At 43.4% G+C, this 21,609-nt stretch overlaps 2 protein-coding genes across 4 annotated transcripts in view; one reads left to right on the top strand and one right to left on the bottom strand.

The window, feature by feature from the left end:
* Window positions 1-4,216, bottom strand: part of nampt1 (nicotinamide phosphoribosyltransferase 1) — a 41,028-nt gene extending 36,812 nt beyond the window's left edge. The window contains exon 1 of the mRNA XM_078568405.1: window positions 4,017-4,216. Within this exon, the coding sequence (XP_078424531.1) occupies window positions 4,017-4,070 (54 nt within the window). The 5' untranslated portion in view covers window positions 4,071-4,216. The remainder of the gene's footprint in view (window positions 1-4,016) is intronic.
* Window positions 1-19,011, top strand: part of cdpf1 (cysteine rich DPF motif domain containing 1) — a 68,638-nt gene extending 49,627 nt beyond the window's left edge. Inside the window, exons 1-4 of one of the 3 annotated variants that reach the window (XM_078568410.1) lie at window positions 4,391-4,492; window positions 14,827-14,941; window positions 16,774-16,885; window positions 18,594-19,011. In XM_078568410.1, the coding sequence (XP_078424536.1) occupies window positions 14,829-14,941; window positions 16,774-16,885; window positions 18,594-18,782 (414 nt within the window). In that variant the 5' untranslated portion in view covers window positions 4,391-4,492; window positions 14,827-14,828 and the 3' untranslated portion in view covers window positions 18,783-19,011. Of the gene's footprint in view, window positions 1-4,390; window positions 4,587-14,826; window positions 14,942-16,773; window positions 16,886-18,593 lie in introns of those variants that run through there. The other 2 variants (XM_078568409.1, XM_078568411.1) reach the window with 2 other exon arrangements.
* Window positions 19,012-21,609: the final 2,598 nt, after the last annotated feature.

Here is a 21,609-nt window from a genome sequence, read left to right on the forward strand (position 1 = left end):
ATTGCCAAAGATGTCATAGGCAAAAGGTCAAAGGGGTGTTGACGATGGTGATATTAGCTAAAGGATGTGCTAATGGTGACATTAAGGGTAGAAAGCAGGATGAGCGAGTGACAAATGGCCCTAGTCGGGGTGAGGTGGGGGGGAAGCATTGAAATAGGCTAAAAGGTGGAGATAAAACAATGGATGGAACCAAATTTAAAAATAATAGAAATAGGCGGGAAAAGAAAAATATATAATAATTATTAGAAAAAAGGGGATAGAAAAGGGGGTGAGGATGGAGGAGAGAGTTCATGATCTGAAGTTGTTGAACTCAATATTCAGTCCGAAGGCTGTAAAGTGCCTAGTCGGCAGATGAGGTGCTGTTCGTCCAGCTGGAACATTGCAGCAGGCCAAGGACGGACATGTGGGCATGAGCGCAGGGTAGAGTGATGAAATGGCAAGCGACAGGGAGGTCTGGGTCATGCTTGCGGACAAACCGAAGGTGTTCTGCAAAGCGGTCACCCAGTCTGCGTTTGGTCTCTCCATGTAGAGGAAACCGCATTGGGAGCAATGAATGCAGTAGATTCAATTGAGGGAAGTGCAAGTGAAGTGCTGCTTCACTTGAAAGGAGTATTTGGGCCCTTGGATGGTGAGGAGGGGGGAAGTAAGGGGCAGGTGTTGCTCCTTCTGCGGTTGCATGGGAAGGTGCCGTGGGAGGGGGTTGAGGTGTAGGGGGTGATGGAGGAGTGGACCAGGGTGTCCCGGAGGGAGTGGTCCCTACAGAATGCCGACGGGGGGGTGAAGGGAAGATGTGTTTGGTGGTGGCATCATGCTGGAGTTGGTGGAGGATGATCCTTTGAATGTGGAGGCTGGTGGGGTGATAAGTGAGGACAAGGGGAACCTATCATGGTTCTGGGAGGGAGAGGAAGGTGTGAAGGCAGATGCCCGGGAGATGGGCTGGACCCGGTTGAGGGCCCTATCAACCACCGTGGGTAGAAAACCCTGGTTATGGAAGAAGGAAGACATGTCAGAAGAACTATTTTGGAAAGTGGTATCATCGGAACAGATGCGACGGAGGCAAAGGAACTGAGAGAATGGGATGGGGTCCTTACAGAAAACAGGGTGTGAGGAGCTGTAGTTGAGGTAGCTGTGGGAGTCGGTGGGCTTGTAATGAATATTGGTGGACAGTCTATCACCAGAAATTGAGACAGAGAGGTCAAGGAAGGGAAGTGTCAGTGATGGACCATGTGAAAATGATGGAGCGGTGGAAATTGGAAGCAAAATTAATAAATTTTTCCAGGTCCAGACGAGTGCATGAAGTGGCACCGAAGCAGTCATCGATGTACCAGAGAAAGAGTTGTGGGAGGGGGCCAGAGTAGGACCGGAACAAGCAATGTTCCACAAAACCCATAATGAGACAGGCATAACTGGGGCCCATTCGGGTACCCATAGCCACACCTTTTATTAGGAGGAAGTGAGACGAGTTTAAGGAGAAATTGTTCAGTGAGAACACAAGTTTGGCCAGACGAAGGAGAGTGGTGGTGGATGGGGATTGTTCAGGCCTCTGTTCGAGAAAGAAGCGGAGAGCCCTCAGACCATCCCGGTAGGGGATGGAGGTGTAGAGGGATTGGACGTCCATGGTGAAGAGGTGGCGGTTGGGGCCAGGGAACTGGAAATTGTTGATATGATGTAGGGCGTCAGAGGAATCGCGGATGTAGGTGGGAAGAGACTGGACAAGGGGAGAGAGAATGGAGTAAAGATAGGAAGAAATTAGTTCTGTGCGGCAAGAACAGGCTGACACAAACCTGCCTCTTTGGAATCTAGTCACCTTCAGATGACACGCCTGACAAAAGTTTCAAACAAACAGAGTAATAAAAACAGAAAATGTTGGAAATACTCATCAGGTTTGGTGGCATCTGTGGAGAGAGAAACAAAGGTAACATTTCAAGTCGATGACCTTTTGTCTGACAGCTCTGACAAAAAAATAATCAACATGAAATGTGACCTCTTCTCTCTTCAGAGGCTGCCAGGCCTGATTAGTATTTCCAACATTTTCTCTTTTAAATTTAAACTTTTAGAGTCCACAGTGTTTTGCTTGTGTCTCAGAGTTAACAATTTCTGGGAAACTTAGATCTAATACCTCAGCCAGATGTCACAGCATTCACAGACACCACTGATGTTTTAGAAGGCTATTCACGAGTAGAGCCTCTTCAGAGTAAATCTGGAAATTGTCCCACTCCCCTGATGAGTAGGGTAGTTTTGGACACATTTTCTAATGTTCTCTACTCATCAAACTCCAGTGGGATGCCATGAGAATCCTAATTCCTTGACTCCAGCAACAGGCACTTAAGCTTTCTGTAAATATTTGTGTATCCTCCCACTGTATACGAGGAACTACTTGTACACATTTCAAAGTAGCTTAATTTGGAGAACATGGTGATGAGATTCTACCCATATCAGGTGTTTGATATGACACTCTTCATGTTGTTTTTTAAAAAGTGGGCAAAAATTAGAAACAAGTCTAACTGGCTGAGAGTTAAGTCAATATTGCCAGGATGTGATTACAGGTGGACATCAAAAGGCTGGCTAGCAAAGAATGCATTTCAAGCATTTAACAGCTGGTGAGCAATCTCTTTTTAGCTTTCGGAACTTGTAAAAGGTACTTTCAACAGAAAAGCAGTGAATCTCATCATAATCATCAATATAATAAGATAAACTTAACACGTTTTTTTGTCTGAACGCATTCCTTCCTGGAGATGAATGTGTCAATCGCATCTCTATAACGATTAACTATAGAGCAGTTTCACGGTGAAACGCTGCCTCCTTTCGGTTGAAACGGCCGAAATTTTAATGAAAAAAATTGGTACAGGAAGAATTAAACCTAACCAATTTTAGTACGCAGATAATACAAGAAAACCCAGCCAGAAAGCTAGAGCAGTTGTTACATTGCACACAATTCAATTTCGCCTAAATCACAAAGACGGTCCAAGGTAGCTAAAGGGCCAAGCCCTACGTGAGCAATGACAGGTACAAAATGCTAAGAGTGGAAAGTTCCCAAATTATCATTCAGCGCAACTCACGGGATTGACTTTTGTTTTCTCTCATTAGAAGCTTGGAGCATTAAGTGTTGGTCTCTTCAAACACTTCATAACGCATATAAAATCGCATTCCTTTTTAAAATTATGCAACCTTGACATCTATAACAGACAGCGGAAAGAATGGCAGGCAGGGTATACATCTTTTTAAATAAATTTCCCAGTTTGAGGATCGATGTTGAAAAGAATCGAAAAAAAATGCTCCGTCTGCAGTAAGGGAATACATCTTATCTCCCAACTGAATTGTTATTTAACCTCAGGTTTGCAATTGTCAGGGATTATGAAATAGATGGCTGGAGGGTGGGGAGGGAAAGAGAAAGTAAAGACTCTTCTCTGTATTTACAGGTGGAAAGCGGTTTTATAACATATTTGAAAAGAAATAAGAAGTCTCCCCTCTTACGTAGGACATTATAGCAAACACTAGCGGCAGGGTAGAGTTTTTCCAGGTATTTTTATTTTTGTTTTGGGTAGAGAACGTAACGGGTGAGCAGGCGGTCAGTTTAACTGATCGGAGGAGCCAAATGGCAAATCAGAGCTGGGCTTCAGGGAGCGGATCCACCCATGAAGCAGCAGCTCCTCGCACTCTGTCCCCTCCATCAATGAAAGCCCAGGCTGAGCAGCAAATCTGGACCAGCACGCGTGCCCATTTGGACTGTAGGCGGCGGCGGCGGGAAGGGGGGGACGGGAGAGAACAGTTTCACATCCAGTCCCCCTCGGCCGCCATCTGAGCTACCGAGCGGACAGGCCGGCAGAGGGCTGGGCTCCCTCTTGGGGACAGCAGAGTGGGTATATAAATAGAGAGGTGAGCGCATGATGGCCGTTTAACCTTTTCCAGCTAAAGCTACCGCGGCCTACGGTGAGAATTCAGCGACAGGAGCAGCCCTGTTGTGAGGTAGTAATCGGGGGAAGAGGTGTGGTGAAAGGAGAGGGGGGGGGGGTTACCTTGTAGGAGTCGGTGGCCAACAGGATGTTGAAATCACCGTTGCGACTGTCCATCTCAAGCCGCTACAGTATCTCCGGAGCAGGTGATAAACGGTTACGAGAGGAGTGGAGCGGCGCAATAATACGTACGAACCGTTCCGACTCGCACCCTCCCACCACAGCCGAATGGCCCAGCAGCGGCGCGCGTGCCCCTTTTCCCCAGCCGCCAGGAAGCGCAGCGGCGCATGTCACTCTCGCGAGGCTGGGTGGAGAGGGAGATCTTTCCCCGCCCCCTTCCCTGGGCCTCACCGGCTGCGGCTCCGACTACGGCCCCGCCCCCTTTCTTTAGCCTCACCGGCTCTGGCTCTGGCTCCGGTCCCGCCCCCTTCCCTGGAGCCTCACCGGCCCTGGCCCCGCCTACTTCCGCTGGCCTCACCGGCCCCGCCCATTCCTTTGGCTCCACGATGAAGTAAGAGAAGGTCCGATCACATGATCAGGTGGGCCTATGAGTGGATGGTGGAGGGATGTGGGGAGGACTTATATTAATATAGCGACATTCAGGACGTTTGAAAGCGCTTTTCAGCTATTGAGGTACTTTTGAAGTGTCATGTCGGAAAGCTAGCGGTTAATATGCGTACAACAAACTCTCACTATGTGATAATAAGCAGATAATCTATTTTTGTGATGTTGACCGAGGATTAAAGCCAGGGTAAAAGCAAAAAATTGCGGATGCTGGAAATCCAAAACAAAACTACAAATACCTGGAAAAACTCAGCAGGTCCGGCAGCATCTGCCGGGAGGCACACAGTTAACGTTTCGAGTCTGTATGACTCTTCCACAGAACTAAGGAAAAATAGAAAAGAGGTGAAATATAAGCTGGTTTTGGGGGCGGGGGGGGGACAGATAGAGCTGGATAGAGGGCCAGTGATAGGTGGAGATAACCAAAAGATTCACAGACAAAAGGACAAAGAGGTGTTGAAGCTATTGATATTATATAAGGAATGTGCTAATTAAGGGTAGAAAGCAGGACAAGCAAGGCACATATAGCTCTAGTGGGGGTGGGGTGGGGTGAAAGAATCGAAATAGGCTAAAAGGTAGAGATAAAACAATGGATGGAAATACATTTAAAAATAATGGAAATAGGTGGGAAAAGAAAAATATATATAAATAATTGGAAAAAAAACAGGGGGATCGGAAAGGGGGTGGGGATGGAGGAGAGAGTTTATGATCTAAAATTGTTGAACTCAATATTCAGTCCGGAAGGCTGTAAAGTGCCTAGTTGGAAGATGAGGTGCTGTTCCTCCAGTTTATGTTGAGCTTCACTGGAACAATGCAGCAGGCCAAGGACGGACATATGGGCATAGGAGCAGGGTGGAGTGATGATATGGCAAGCAACAGGGAGGTCTGGGTCATGCTTGCGGACAGACTGAAGGTGTACTGCAAAGCGGTCACCCAGTCTGCGTTTGGTCTCTCCAATGTAGAGGAAACCACATTGGGAGCATCGAATGCAGCAGACTAAATTGAGGGAAGTGCAAGTGAAAAGCTTCACTTGAAAGGAGTGTTTGGGCCCTTGGACGGCGAGGAGAGGGGAAGCAAAAGGGCAGGTGTTGCACCTTCTGCGGTTGCATGGGGAGGTGCCGTGGGAGGGGCTTGAGGAGTAGGGGGTGATGGAGGAGTGGACCAGGGTGTCCCGGAGGGAACGATCCCTGCGGAATGCCGACAGGGGGGAGGTGAAGGGAAGATGTGTTTGGTGGTGGCATCATTCTGGAGTTGGCAGAAATGGCGAAGGATGATCCTTTGGATGCGGAGGCTGGTGGGGTGATAAGTGAGGACAAGGGGGACCCTATCATGGTTCTGGGAGGGAGAGGAAGGTGTGAGGGCGGATGCGCGGGAGATGGGCTGGACACGGTTGAGGGCCCCGTCAACCACCGTGGGTGGAAAACCTCAGTTAAGGAAGAAGGAAGACATGTCAGAGGGACTGTTTTTGAAAGTGGCATCATCAGAACAGATGCGACGGAGGCAAAGGAACTGAGAGAATGGGATGGAGTCCTTACAGGAAGCGGGGTGTGAGGAGCTGTAGTCGAGGTAGCTGTGGGAGTCGGTAGGCTTGTAATGAATATTGGTGGACAGTCTATCACCAGAAATTGAGACAGAGAGGTCAAGGAAGAGAAGGGAAGTGTCAGAGATGGACCATGTGAAAATGATGGAGGGGTGGAAATTGGAAGCAAAATTAATAAATTTTTCCAGGACCAGACGAGAGCATGAAGCAGCACCGAAGCAATCATCGATGTACCGGAGGAAGAGTTGTGGGAGGGGGCCAGAGTAGGACTGGAACAAGGAATGTTCCACATACCCCATAAAGAGACAGGCATAGCTGGGGCCCATGCGGGTACCCATAGCTACACCTTTTATTTGGAGGAAGTGAGAGGAGTTTAAGGAGAAATTGTTCAGTGTGAGAACAAGTTCAGCCAGACGGAGGAGAGTAGTGGTGGATGGGGATTGTTCGGGCCTCTGTTTAAGGAAGAAGCAGAGAGCCGTCAGACCATCTCGGTGGGAGATGGAGGGTAGAGGGATTGGATGTCCAAGGTGAAGAGGAGGCGGTTGGGGCCAGGGAACTGGAAATTGTTGATATGATGTAGGATGTCAGAGGAATCACGGATATTGGTGGGAAGGGACTGGGCAAGGGGAGAGAGAATAGAGTCAAGATAGCAAGAAATGAGTTTTGTGGGGCAGGAACAGGCTGACACGGCCAGGGCACGGGGCGGGCCGAATACTCCCCTTTTGGAGATAGTGGTATGGGATCTTTTAAGTTTACTTGGGAAGGCAGATGGATGGATTGATAGATTTTTCTTAGCCCCCGGTATTAAGGGATGTGGGGTAAAGATGAGTATTTGAAGTTAAGTAGAGTACAGTTGCATTAATAAATGATTAAATCATAATATCATTATGAGTATCAACTATTGCCTCTACACTCTTCATTGTCTCAAATTCTTTAAGATCTTTCATTTTGAGTGAATCAAATAAAGGTGACTCTGAATTAAAATAAGAAGTCATAATGGACTTGAAACGTTAACTTTGTTTCTCTTTATACAACTGCTGAGTTTTTCCAACACTTTTTTTGTTTTTATTTTAGATCTCCAGCATCCACAGTATTTTGCTTTAATTTAAGGGTGATCCTGGTTTGCTCTAGTGTCATTATCAGGAAAACAAACTTAATCTTATAAGGTGGCATAGCTAAAAGAAGAATTTAAACATAAAGCCTAATTTGAACAAAGCCCAAAGGACACATAATCTATATCCTAATCTCATTACCCATGTCCATCAGACACTTCCTTGTGATGCTCACCACCTGTGGAACCTGTTCAGGTACTGTCTCTGGGTTCTTGTGTGAAGAGGTCATATTCATGGTCCATTAACCCATATCTTGAAGGCGGGAAAACCATTTTGATACATACTTCCAAATTCAAGAGCCAAAGAGAAAATAACAAAAAAGAAACACAAACTCATCTATAAATGAAAACAAAAGGAAATCTGAAATATAAAGTTGATCAGCTCCACAGGCGCATATACAGGAAAACAATCACCACAAAAAGTAACTACTGTCTTTGTCAGTATAGCAGAAAGCTACAGAAGATTTTTTAAAGCTCATTTGCCAAGTATCCTGAAAGGGAATCAGCGATTAACAGTAACTATTTTTAATTACTATCCTTTAAAGTAATGTTCCTACATCTATACCTGTACAATTTTTATCCCTTTATTTTCTGAAGGTAGTGATTCCTGCTGGGGCACAGACACAGAGCAGTCATCCAGGATCTCACCCACTGGTTCTTCGTGTGTGAATCTAGGCAGTGAGTTATTAAATCAAATGGATCATCATAATAACGTCCAGTCCTTTTGTGACCCAGTTACTGTACATGTGCATTTTCAAATGCACTTGCACTTAGGAACATGGTACCTGGCCAGTTCTCTGCTCCCTATTTTTTGCGACTGAAGCCAGTTCGACTAAGGTTGGCAATTGTGGCATCACCCACTCTGGCCAGCCAAAGTACAGTCCCATGACAGCTTAGCAATGCCATGCTCAATCGCCGAAACTTCATGTGTGACTGCTGACAGTGAGTGTCTGCAGAGCGTTCAATTGTGGAAGATGTTACAGCTAAAACTAATGTAACATCCACATATACACACACTAACAGCTAGATAATGACTAGTTGTTGCAGCTGAGATCAGTTAATTCAGACCAGGGATTTATTTCTGATCCCTGGTCTGTATGCCTTGGTGCATAATTAATAGAGCAACAATAAAATATTTAATAAATTATACACCATTTTCATTTTTAAAACATATGGTCACAGTGTAACAATTGAAATTAAACATATTTTACTGAAAGTTTAATTTCAGTAAAATATGTTTAATTTCAATTGTTACACTGCGCATTATTGTTGACAAACTGTATAAAATATTGAAAGTAGCTTGTTGTGTATAAAGAGCCAATCTTCTTTCTTTTACACAGTCCCTTTTATATGATTTGACAGCAATGTTGCACAGGGATAGCTGTTGGAATTAAAGATATTTCACTAAAAAATAGGAGAGCGGATTTTGGTAAAATAAGGCAGGATCTGGCCAAGGTAGACTGGGAACAGCTACTTGTGGGAAAATCTACAGAAGAGCAGTTGGGGGGCGTTCAAAAAGGAAATGGGGAGGGTACAGGCTCAACATGTTCCCTCCAGGGTGATAGGAAGGAGTAACAAGCCCAGTGAACCATGGATGACCAGAGATATTCAGGATATGATGAGAAGGAAAAGAGAGGCATTTAGCAGGTATAAGCGGAGCAAATCAGTGGAGGCATTAGTGGAGTACAGAAAGTGCAGGGTGGAGCTTAAGAAAGCAATTAGGACAGCAAAGAGGGGATATGACTGGTTGGTAAAAGTGGGGAAAATCCCAAGATATGCTATAAGTATATCAATGGGAAGAGGATAACCAGGGAAAGAGTTGGGCCCATTAGGGACTAAGGGGGCAATCTATGGGTGAAGCCAGAGGACATTGGTAGAGTGTTGAATGAATACTTCACATCCGTTTTCACCCAAGAGAATGAGGATGAAGGTATGGAACTCAGGGAGAGAGACTGCGAGGTTCTTAAGCAAATTGATATAGGGAGTGACAAGGTATTGGAGGTGTTGGCAGGCTTAAAAGTGGACAAATCTCCAGGTCTGGATGATTTGTGTCCCATACTGCTGAGGGAGGCGAGGGAGGCAAGGGAGGCGATCGCAGGGGCCCTGATCCAAATTTTTAATTCCTCTTTGGCCACGGGGGAGGTGCCAGAGGACTGGAGAACAGCTAATGTGGTTCCGCTATTTAAGAAGGGTTGTAGAGAGAAGCCAGGGAACTACAGGCCAATGAGTCTCACGTCAGTGGTAGGGAAACTATTGGAGAAAATTCTGAAGGAGAGAATCTATCTCCACTTGGAGAGGCAAGTTTTGATCAGGGATAGTCAGCATGGTTTTGTCAGAAGGAGGTCATGCCTAACAAATTTGTTTGAATTTTTTGAGGAGGTGACCAGGTGTGTAGATGAGGGTAGTGCAGTTGATGTAGTTTATATGGATTTCAGCAAAGCCTTTGACAAGGTCCCACATGGGAGACTTATAAAGAAGGCAAATGCACATGGGATACAGGGTAATTTGATGAGGTGGATTCAAAATTGGTTTAGTTGTAGGAGGCAGAGGGTGATGACAGAAGGATGCTTTAGTGACTGGAAGCCAGTGTCCAGTGGCGTACCACAGGGATCTGTGCTGGGTCCCTATTCTTTGTCATTTATATAAACAAAATATTTGACTATAAGTGGGGTATGATTATTAAGTTTGCGGATGACACAAAGATTGGCCGGTTGGTTAACAGAGAGGTTGAGGGTCTTGGGCTACAGGAAGATATAGATGAGATGGTCAAATGGGCAGATAAGTGGCAGATGGAATTTAACCCTGAAAAGTGTGAGATGATACACTTTGGAAGGAGTAATTTGACAAGGAGGTATTCAATGTACGGCATGACACTGGGAAGTTCTGAGGAACAAAGGGACCTCGGCGTGTGTGTCCATAGGTCTCTGAAAGTGGAGGGGCATGTTAATGGGGTGGTGAAAAAGGCATATGGGACACTTGCCTTTATCAGTCGAGGCATAGATTACAAAAGTAGGGAGATCGTGTTGGAGTTGTATAGAACCTTGGTGAGGCCACAGCTGGAGTACTGTGTGCAGTTGTGTTCGCCACATTATAGGAAGGATGTGATTGCACTGGAGGGGGTGCAGAGGAGATTCACCAGGATATTGCCTGGGATGAAACATTTAAGTTATGTAGAGAGGTTGGATAGACTTGGGTTGTTTTTGTTGGAGCAGAGAAGACTGAGGGGCGACCTGATCGAGGTGTACAAGATTATGAGGGGCATGGACAGGGTGGATAGGGAGCTGTCCCCTTAGTTGAAGGGTCAGTCACAAGGGGATATAAGTTCAAGGTGAGGGGCAGGAGGTTTGGGGGGGATGTGAGGAAAAATCTTTTTACCCAGAGGGTGGTGACGGCCTGGTATGCGCAACCTGGGAGGGTGGTGGAGGCAGGTTGCCTCACATCATTTAAAAAGTACCTGGATGAGCTCTTGGCACGTCATAACATTCAAGGCAATGGGCCAAGTGCTGGTAAATGAGAGTAGGTAGGTCAGGTGCTTCTCACGTGTCGGTGCAGACTTGATGGGCCGAAGGGCCTCTTCTGCACTGTGATTCTGAAAAGTTCAAAGCTAACTATATTCTGCATATGGTTTAATAACTTAATTAATAAGTAATATTATTAATGGAGAGCATTCACAGAAAAACGGATATTGGTTATGAATATATGAGGAACAATGGATTCTTAAGTGAGTCAAGAATTTCAAAAAACTGTGGGAGTGAACTTTCAATAATTTAGCACTGTCATCATGACTGTTGAAGTAGTTAGTAACACTTTCAGTTTTGATTTCCTAGTCAAACAGAAGTGAAACTCTGCCAACATTTAGAATGTTCTGACTCAGTGTTACATATAATTTCATTTATTCTTTCATGTGGGCATCATGGCAAGGATAGCATTTGTTGCCCATCCCTAACTGCCGTTGAACTGAGTGTCTAGCTAGGCCAGATAAGGATAACAAATTTCCTTCCCTAAAGGGAACCAGATGGGTTTTTATATCAATGATAGTTGTCATGGTCACCATCACTGAGACTCACTTTCAATCCAGATTTATTAATTGAATTTAAATTCCACCAGCTGCCATGGTGGGATTTGAACCCGTGTCCCCAAACTGGGATTCTGGATCACTAGTCCAGTGACAATACCACTACACCACCATCTACCCCATCTTTTCTTCCTTGTTTTTTTTTCTTGGCCCTGTGTCAATGTAATTGGCTCCCAGTCAGACACCTGCAATTCAGCCACAACTAATTTCTTCACTGCCTAAGTTTTGTGACAAGGTAATGACTTGTTCCTTGGTTTGTGCAATGGATGTTTGTGCTATGATTTAGGAAAGCACATGTAATGTCCTGTGTGTGCGTTCATTTCCTTGTTGTCTTGGGCAGCAGCAAGAGGGGTTTTGGAGCATTGCTTATTGTCACTACATTATTGCGGAGGCTATGATATATGGCATGTGTGGTGGTGTCTGCAGAGCTGGTATGTGGTTGAGTCCAAAGCTAGACCACTGAGAGTTTTATTATTGATGAGAATTACTGTTTGAACCCACTGGCAATTATTGTTACCCATCCTATATCTTTTACTCTCCTTTTCAAGTTATTTAATATTTACATGTTGCAGAATCAAAAATAGTTACAATCTCATTTTTCAAAGCATTGTAGAATAGCAATGATAAAATAGAAAACTATATTTAAGAAAAAGCAACAATTTGGGGAAACTGAGCAGAAATATGGAATGAAGGGGCGGCAACAGTAACAGTGAGGAGACTAACAAAAGGGGGAATCCAAGCTGCTACTCCTTACTTGAGTCCAGAGAGTCAGTGGTTTCAGGATAGTCAGCATTTGGGAGTCCAGCAAATCAAACAAAATGTGAACATACGAACTGGGAGCAGGAGTAGGCCACTTGGCCCCTCAAGCCTGCTCCGCCATTCAATAAGATCATGGCTGATCTGATTGTAACCTCAGCCCCACAATCCTGCCTGTCCCTGATAACCTTTCACCCCCTTGTTAATCAAGAATCTATCTAGCTTTGACCTAGAAATATTGAAAGACTCTGCTTCCACCGCCTTTTGAGGAAGAGAGTTCCAAAGACTCACAACCCTTTGAGAGAAAAAATTTCTCCTCATCTGCCTTAAATGAGCGACCATTTATTTTTAAACAGTGACCCCTAGTTCTGGATTGCGCCACAAGAAGAAATATCCTCTCGACATCCAACCTGTCAAGGCCCCTCAGGATCTTAAAGGTTTCAATGAAGTTGCCTATTACTCTTCTAAACTCCAGTGTATACAAGCCTAACCTGTCCAACCTTTCCTCATAAGACAACCTGCCCATTCCTGGTATTAGTCTAGTAAACGTTCTCTAAATTGCTTCTAACACATTTACATCTTTCTTTAAATAAGGAGACCAGTACTGTACACAATACTCCAGATGTGGTCTCACCAGTGCCCTGTACAACTGAAGCATAACATCCTTACTTTTGTAATCAATTCACTCACAATAAATGATAACATTCTATTAGCTTTCCTAATTACTTGCTGTACCAGCATACTAATCTTTTGTGATTCATGCACTGGGATACCCAGATCCCTCTGAATCTCAGAGCCCTGTAATCTCTCACCATTTAGATAATAAGCTTTTTTATTCTTCCTGCCAAAGTGGACAATTTCACATTTGCCCACATTATACTCCATTTGCCAGATCTTTGCCCACTTACTTAACCTATCTATGTTGAAAAAAGAGACATGTCTAAGCTTTTCGTCTTGCACTCATCAGGGCACTTGCAAGAATACCAATATAAGGGGAAGACAACAGTTTATACTGTATGTGAAGAGAAAACTGATTTGTTGGCATGTGGCATTGCCATGGAGAATGCATTGATGGTGACTCACAGTTAACTGCCAAGCATTGTTTGAAATTTAAACCAGGCAGCTTTACCCTGGTTGCTCAAGGCATTACGCTGAGGAATGAATCAGCGAATGGCCGTCACTTATTTTGTTTAGCTGAAACAGACGCAATGTATGTACATGTTCTTTCTATCTGCAAAGAACAGGGCCCTGTCTACTAATATATGTAGTTTCCAGCATTAATTTGCAAACAAAAAGAATATATACATATATTGCACCTGTCCTCTTCACAACTTACTTTCCTACCTATCTTTGTGTCATCAGCAAACTTAGCAACCAGAACTTCAGTCCCTCTATCCAAGCCATTTATATAAAATGTAAAAAGCTGAGGACCCAGCATTGATCCCTGTGGCACACCACTTGTCACATCTTGCCAACCAGAAAAGGACCCATTTATGCCAACTCTCTGCTTCCTGTTAGCTGACTCATCTTCTATCCATGCCAATATGTTAACCCTACATCATGAGCTTTTATTTTATGCAATAACCTTTGATGTGGCACATCAAATGCTTTCTGGGAATCTAAGTACAGTACATCAAGTTCCCCCTTATCCACAGCACATGTGACTTCTTCAAAGAACTCCAATAAATTGGTTAAACATGATTTCCCATTCACAAAAACCATGTTGACTCTGCCTGATTGCCTTGAATTTTCCTAAGTGTCCTGTTATAACATCTTTAATAATGGCTTCCAACATTTTCCCTATGACAGATGTTGGGCTAACTGGCCTGTAGTTTCCTGGTCTCTGTCCCTCTCCCTTTTTGAATAAAGGAGTTACATTTGCTATTTTCCAATCTGATAGAACCTTCCCCGAATCTAGGGAATTTTGGAAAATTAAAAACGATGCATCAACTTTCTCACTAGCCACTTCTTTCAAGATCTTAGGATGAAGTCCATCCGGAACTAGGGATTTGTCAGCCCGTAGCCCCAACAATTTGCTCAATACCACTTCCCTGGTAATTGTAATTTTGCTGAGTTCCTCCCTGCCTTCCATTTCCTGATTTACAGCTATTTCTGGGATGTTACATTTTATAGCTTTTTACATTTTATATAAATGACTTGGATGAAGGGACCGAACTTACATGTCTCTTCTATAGTGAAGAGCGATGCAAAATACCTGTTCAATTCAACCGTCATCTCCCTGCTTTCCATTATTAATTCCCCAGATGCACTTTCTATAGGACCAACTTTGTTGACTCTTATTTAAATATCGATAGAAACTCTTACTACCCATCTTTTTATTACTAGTTAGCTTTCTCTCATTTTCTTATTTTTCTCTCCTTATTAATTTTTTTTATCGTTCTTTGCTGTTCTTAATATTCTTTCCAATCTTCTGACCTGCCACCTGTCTTTGTGTCTCACCCCTGATGTTCCACAGAAGCGTATTTTCAGCAGGGTTACAGGATGGCAATTTAAAAAATTGATCTCACTGATGAATTCTCCCCAATACTTGAGGTTGCTGAGGCCAAATATTTTCCCCACCGGTGCTCAATAAAGATCAGCTAACTGAGTGAAAATCCACAAGTGACTGTGGATCCTCCTCATCTGCATAGTTTATGATCATTGAACCATGTGGCTGACCTGAAACTGATTTCTAATGTGCGTGCTGCCAACTTTGTCCGTTACAAATGCTAACAATTCCATTTTCTTAAGGTATATGTAAATGGGAAACCTGTTTCTGTAATGTGTAAAGTGTAATAAAGTTGAAATGTTTTTTATACGTTTGTTTCAGAGATGCAGTCCGTTCAAGAGCCAGAGCAGAAAGGAATGTTTGAATGCCGTTTGTGTGGACTCAGAGCTCCATACAGCTACCATGGACAGAAACCACCAAATGCATGCTCTGTTGTGTTAGTGACTTTTGGCATTTATAATAACATGTCATACACTGGCAGATAGTACAGACTCCCTAGTACCTATTTCATAGACTCATAGAAACTTACAGCACAGCAGGAGGCCATTTGGATCATTTTGCCTGCGCTGATTCTTTAAAGGAGCAAGCATGCTTAACCTCTGATGTTTATATTTAAAGTATACAATGACTATTTAAATATTATGGTCTGAAATTCCCTCCACATTTGCACCCAGATATACTCATAATCTGGGTGCAAACCCAGTTATGTGGCTTAGGAGATCGTGGAATTTTGGGCATATGTAAGTTACCCACGTACCTACAATAAGCCCAACTCTCCTTGACCGTCATCCATCAAACTCTCCATTAAAACACAATTACCGCCCACATAACTGGCCACATCCTAAACTCTCAAACTGGAGTATCTGAACTGTGCCTGTTCAGTAGGGTCTCTCAACATTTTCAGGTGCAGCAAGAAGCAAAGTTAATTTTCTGATTGTTTAATTGCAACATCTTGAGGGTGTTCTTCACCAATTTGTTTACCTTAATTTATACTTATTTTAATGAGTATAATCTTACTCTTAATGATATTGGGCAGGATACTTGGATGTACCTTGACATCGGCAAAATGAGGGCAAAATTGTGCACATTTTCGGATCTAAATTACCTGTTGCACCCAAGGCTTCAGGCCTACATGTTCATTCTTAAACCAGAATGATATTTGGACACCAAGGGTTAAATTATGAGGAGAGATGACACAAACTAGGGCTGTGTTCCTGGAATTTAGAAATTAGAAGTGATTTAATCAAAGCTTTGAAGATATTAAAGGGAATTGATAGGGAACATGGGATAAAGCTATTTATGATGTTTGGATAGTCTTGAACGAGCAGACATAGCTTAAGGATCAGAGCCAGACCTTTCAGGAGTGAATTGAGCAAAGACTTATACACTCAAAGGGTGGTAGAAGTTTGGAACCCTCTTACAGAAATGGCAGTTGATGCTAGACCACTTTGTTAATTTTAAATCTGAGATTGATAGATTTTTGTTATCCAAAGGTATTAAGAGCAAAGGCAGACATATGGAGTTACATCACAGATCCACTATGAACTCATTGAATGATGAAAGAAACTCGCAGGGCTAAATGGCCTACTCTTGTTCCGATATTGAATCATAAATGTAAAGATAAAGACCATTGGTTCCATCTGCTTGATAATGTTTCCATTAAAAGGCTTGGACTGCTCATGATCCAAAGTTATTCCTTCAGACTGCAAGGAAAAGTCCAGGCCATCTTTAGAAATCTCCTAATAGTTCGTTGGTTATGTAATATAATTGACAGAGGTCCAGGAGTATGTCATGTGTCTGCTCTCTAGGTGTGTGACAATGGCAGATAAGCAAGTCAAATGCCCAAAAAGAGCGATGAAATGCTTGATGGAAAAGATGAGACAGACCTGGCAGACCATGCATCTTTATATTATATTTGAGAAGAATTCCTTTACCGAACCATGCTATCTTTGTAAATAAAGTGTGGGAGCTACATGACCATGCTGATTTGACAGAAGAATTGTCAAGATCTTGCGGTTGATTGTAACAGTGATATGTCCCTTCAGTATTGGGGGCTCCTTGTCTTTTCTCAGTTTTATAATTAATGCTTTATTTTAAGTTAGAAATTTAAAACTTCAAGTAACATCTGACCAAAAGCTGTTTTAGTTCAGGGCTGCTTTCAGTGATAGTTTGTGCATTCCTGTGGTCCTGAGTCTTCCCACTTTCATTAAATTAATTTTGCATTCATTCTATAGAAACTTAATTAAATAGGCGTGTTTTTTTTCATAGACTGTTAGAGGAGTGCTACACCATGAATGATCCATTCACCCCTCAAAAGGACAAGTTTCTCATCCTTGGTTCTCACTGTTGTCTGTGCAACAGTGCTGTGTGCGTTGGGCAGGTATGTTTGTCAAATAATTGCTTATATATCAGTAACTTAGGAGCAAAACCACTTGGTTCACAAACAAAGTAGACAACAGTATGCAATGTATCTTACTCCCTCTTGGTACTGATGCCAGGGCAAGTCAGATTGCAGTCATCCCCTTCCATTTTCTCCTTTGCCTTTTTTTGTACTGCCTTGCCCTGGTGTGGCAAAGAGCCTTCCCCATCCTTAGTTTGCCATGCTGCCACCCCATCATTTTGTTTTAGAATTCCTAAATTATCTTTGCTGTGCCTTACTCTCACAGGCCTTACTTGACTATGTTCTCTTTCAGACTGTTGCACTGCTTCATCTTACACTATTTTCCAGTGGCTTCTCCTATTGAATCATTGCTTACCTCTCTATTTTACTTCCTTGTTTCATATCCTATTCTGTATTTACATGTGCTCCCTACTGCTCGCTGACCTGATCATACATTCCATTAAGTTTATTTGCTTGCTGTCCCCAATTGACTTCCCCTCCCTCATCTTGCCTTGACTTGTTTGGATTCACAAGCCTCCTCCTTTGCCCATTTCTTCTCAAGACCAGACATGTGATCAAGATACTACAGCACCTTTTGAGATACAGGTATAATACCTCAAATTTGGGTAATCAAAAACTGGCGGTGTCCGAAACTGGACATTTTCTTAAGTGGGCCATGCATGGAGGAGTGCCAAGTAGTTATCCACTTCGTCTGTCTGACATTTTGAGTGGCTTAGCGACCCATGACCCCACCCAACCCAGCTTGAAAAAGTTTGGGGAGTTGTTGCACTGGTGTGGCTTCACACACCTGTCGTCTCTCGTGCTCCTCGTGGCCGGAGATATGGCAGAGATGGTTAAACTCACCCAAGATGAACAAAAGACTTGCAGAATACAGTGAGGTAGAATATTTAGCTATGTATTGTTCTTGGAATCAGGACACATGCCTATTCTTGCAACAGTATTGAGTTTTAATGCCATTAAGGCCACCCAAATATAACCCCACAGGCTTAAATTCAAATTTTGCACTTGATTCACAAAAGCCTTTAAGTTCCATGGGTTGCTTTTGCAGCTGGCCGAAGTCAGTTCAAAGATAGCTGTTAAAGAGTACTGTTAAATCTTGCATAAACATAAAAAAATTCAGTTACAACAGTATTTAACATCATTTCATTTTGATTGTTGTAGGGAAGTGGGGAGGCATGAGACAGTTGTTAAATCCAATGCGTGAGAAGTGAATTAATATAAGCAGAGAACTGGCTTTAACATAAAATGCTTTGCAATCCTATCAGTTGGTTTGTCATGAGTCCCCTATTCACGAATTAAGACTGATATTTTTTTCCAAAAACCGGCAAGTTTTGAAATCTGGCACAGACTTGGTCCTGAGGTTGCCAATTTTGAGACATCTTACCTGTACCTCTAGTTCTCAAAATCTTAACTTTAACTACTTTTGTCTGATGCATTGTAAAGTATGAGTTGTAATTTGAAGCGCTCAGAAGAATGCACATGGTTGGCATATGGTAGTGCAGCAAGAGGAGTTTTTCAGTAAAATATTGAAAAAACTAAATGCCATGAAGGGAGATGGAGACAGTTGTGATAGAGAGTACGTGGGGGAGGGACATGGGATCACAAACATACCCATGCATTAGAAAGATATATTTTTTCTTAACTTAATACTTTTCTCCCTTCCCTTTTTAAAAAATAATCCTTTTAGGATTGCAGTCTTTTCTATACAAAGCGATTCTGCATTCCCTGTGTGAAGGAGCACATAGACAAATTCCCTGAAGATATTCAGTCGGACCTGCAGAAGAAAAAGCAGCAACAAAACCTTTACACCCCCCAGGTGAACACAGCACAGAGTCAGCCTGAAGGAGAAAATGTGGGGGTCAAACATTCACAATGACCTGGACAATCGAAAGAGGATATTTTTTTCCCAGAAGTGAAGTTAAAGACAATAGTTTATTTACAATTGAATTCTCTGCCATTTCGTTCGGAAACACTTGCTGTAAAGCAAGAAGTTCAGTAAATTTACCCCATTTAAGAAGCAAAATATTGGCTTCGTCTGCAGACATCCTGTTTTAAATGGTTTGTAGGAAAGCACATTGAAAAAATGAAGCAGTCTTAAGAACAAATAAACATTTTTACTTGGTTGTAAGATTGTTGCGAAGACATTTATTCTGTTGTGAACGTAAGAAGCTTTGGAAATCATAGATCAATTTGAATTGGTGGGCTATTAGAAACTGCAGTGCTAACCGACAGAAGTATTGGCCTACAAGAGGAACAAGATGGTCCCATTGCTCAGTCACCTTTTTAATCCTCAACACACGTTTCACAACATTGAAGCACTCTTCTTTCTGCTCATAGTCCTTTCCTGGTACCACTCCTGACCAGAACTGTATGAGAAAGACCTTCACTGATTTAGATGTTTATTCTGACAGAACACCCATCGCTTCTGTTGTACACATCCCCATGACATAACTGCTGTTATCAGGGACTCGCTGCATAGTAAGCTGGTGGTGAAGTCCATTACTACTGCTGTGAAGAAAAGCATGTTGGAGGATAGACATCGCCAAAGCCACTTTAGATGAGTGCATCGCTCACTTACAACATTTTGACCTGTTGGCAAAATTGATAAACATTGCAGCACTGAAAATTTTGTATTCCTTTGATAATAATAAGACTTTTGTATCTGAAAACATGTTGGCTAGGGCTGTAAAGCTAGAGGAAGGGAAATATCAGACATCATGCATGTTTTTTTCAGCAGCTTCATATTTTAACAGCTTACGATACTGTAGTGATTCTTTAATAACAATAATTGTAAGCATACTTCTAGTTGCTACGTGTTGTAACATTATTTATGAAGAATGGTCACTATTTGTAGCAAAACTTCACTCACAGCGAAGATCTTTTGTCCATCTAATACATCTGTCCACATTATTCCCTTGCAATTCTAATGAGAGAGGCAGTGGAGGTAGATGGGATCATCCATATTTTCAAATGCTCCAGGGATCAACTGGAACAAAGAGAAATAACAAGCCACAGTCACAGAGTGGGTCACTTAAGAGCCGCATAAATGCAGGATGAAGGGACTGAAACACATGATTTGAAAGACAGTGTAAGGTGGGTTTGAGTGGGCTAAAACACAATCAAGAGGAAAGGCAGATTGTGGATTGTTGGTATTATAACCCCTCCATCTGCAAGGGGGTAAACTCCAGCTTGTGATGAAAGCATAATAATTTTCATAATATTTTTCTGGTTATTGTGAAGTAGGTTTATAGGGGTAAGTATAGGTGGTTCTGTCTGTGTGATTATAGAGGAGAGTGTGAGAGGAGGACCCTGGGACAGGCAGTCAGCAGCACCTAGAGGATCTAGTCTATCTAGAGGATCTAGCATCTAGTCTATACTCAAGTAGGAGTAAGGATAAAATAAAAACAAGAGTTAAGATATGTCTGGGGAGCTCAGTCCAGCGATTTGCTCATCCTGCGCTATGTGAGAAACCCTAGACGCTCCTGGCGGTCTGGGTGACCATGTGTGTAGGAGGTGCCTCCAACTGGAGCAACTCGTGCTCTGGGTTTTGGAGCTTGAGTGGCAGCTGGAGGCACTACAGTGCATTCAGGAGGCTGAGAGGTTCGTGGAAAGCATGTTTCAGGATGTGGTCACCCCGCAGCTTAACAAAGTGCAAGCAGAGAGGGTGACCGCCAGATAGAAGAAGGGGACCAGGCAAGTGGTGAGGGAAACCCCCCAGTGCATCTCACTCGCGAACCATTTTTCGACCTTGGAAAACGGTGAGAGTGAAAGTTCCTCTGTGGAGCCCAACCAGAGCCAAGGCCATGGCACTGTAGGTGGTCCAGCTGCTCGGGGTGGTGGGGGTTGGGGGGCAGGAAGAAGTTTGGAAGGGCAATAGTGCTGGGGGATTTGTCTGTGAGGGGAGTACACAGGTGCTTCTGCAGCCGTAGAGGTGACTCCAGGATGGTATGTTGCCTCCTGGGTACTGGGGTCATGGTGTCACGAACGGCTGCAGGGCATTCTGAAGGGGGAGGGTGAACAGCCAGAGGTCGTGGTCCATTTTGGGACCAATGACATAGGAAGAAAGAGAAATTAGGTCCTGCAAGCTGACTTTAGGGAGTGAGGTAGGAAATTGAAAAGCAGGACTTTCAATCTCCAGATTACTCCCAGTGCCATGCAGTAGTGAGTATAGAAACAGAAGGATAGAGCAGATGAATGCGTGGCTGGAGAGATGGTGCAGGAGAGAGGGCTTTAGATTCCTGGGGCATTGGGACCGTTTTTGTGGGAGATGGGACCTGTACAAGTTGGACGGGTTACATCTGAACAGGAACAGGACCAACATCCTCGCGGAGAGGTTCGCTAATGCTGTTGGGGCGGATTTAAACTAAATTGGCAGGGGGATGGGATCCTGAAAAGTAGTTCAGAGGGGCGAGAAGCTGAGATGGAATTAGAAGTTAAAACGCTAGTAAGTGAGTCTGGAAGACAGAGGAAACATAGGCTAGATAAGAAAGAAGTGAGTTTAGCAAGGAAAAATGGAATATATTTTAATGCAAGGTGCCTGAGGGATAAGCCAGACAAGCTGAGGACACAGATAGGCATGTGGGAGTATGAGATCATGATATGTGACCGAGACTTGGCTAAAAGAAGGGCAGAATTGGCAGCTCAACATTCCTGGTTATAGGATATTCAGACAAGATAGAGAGGGGGATAGAAGAGGAGGAGGG

The sequence above is a fragment of the Cetorhinus maximus genome, chromosome 22 (assembly GCF_964194155.1).
Source record: "Cetorhinus maximus chromosome 22, sCetMax3.hap1.1, whole genome shotgun sequence".
In the NCBI taxonomy this organism is placed as follows: Eukaryota; Metazoa; Chordata; class Chondrichthyes; order Lamniformes; family Cetorhinidae; genus Cetorhinus; species Cetorhinus maximus.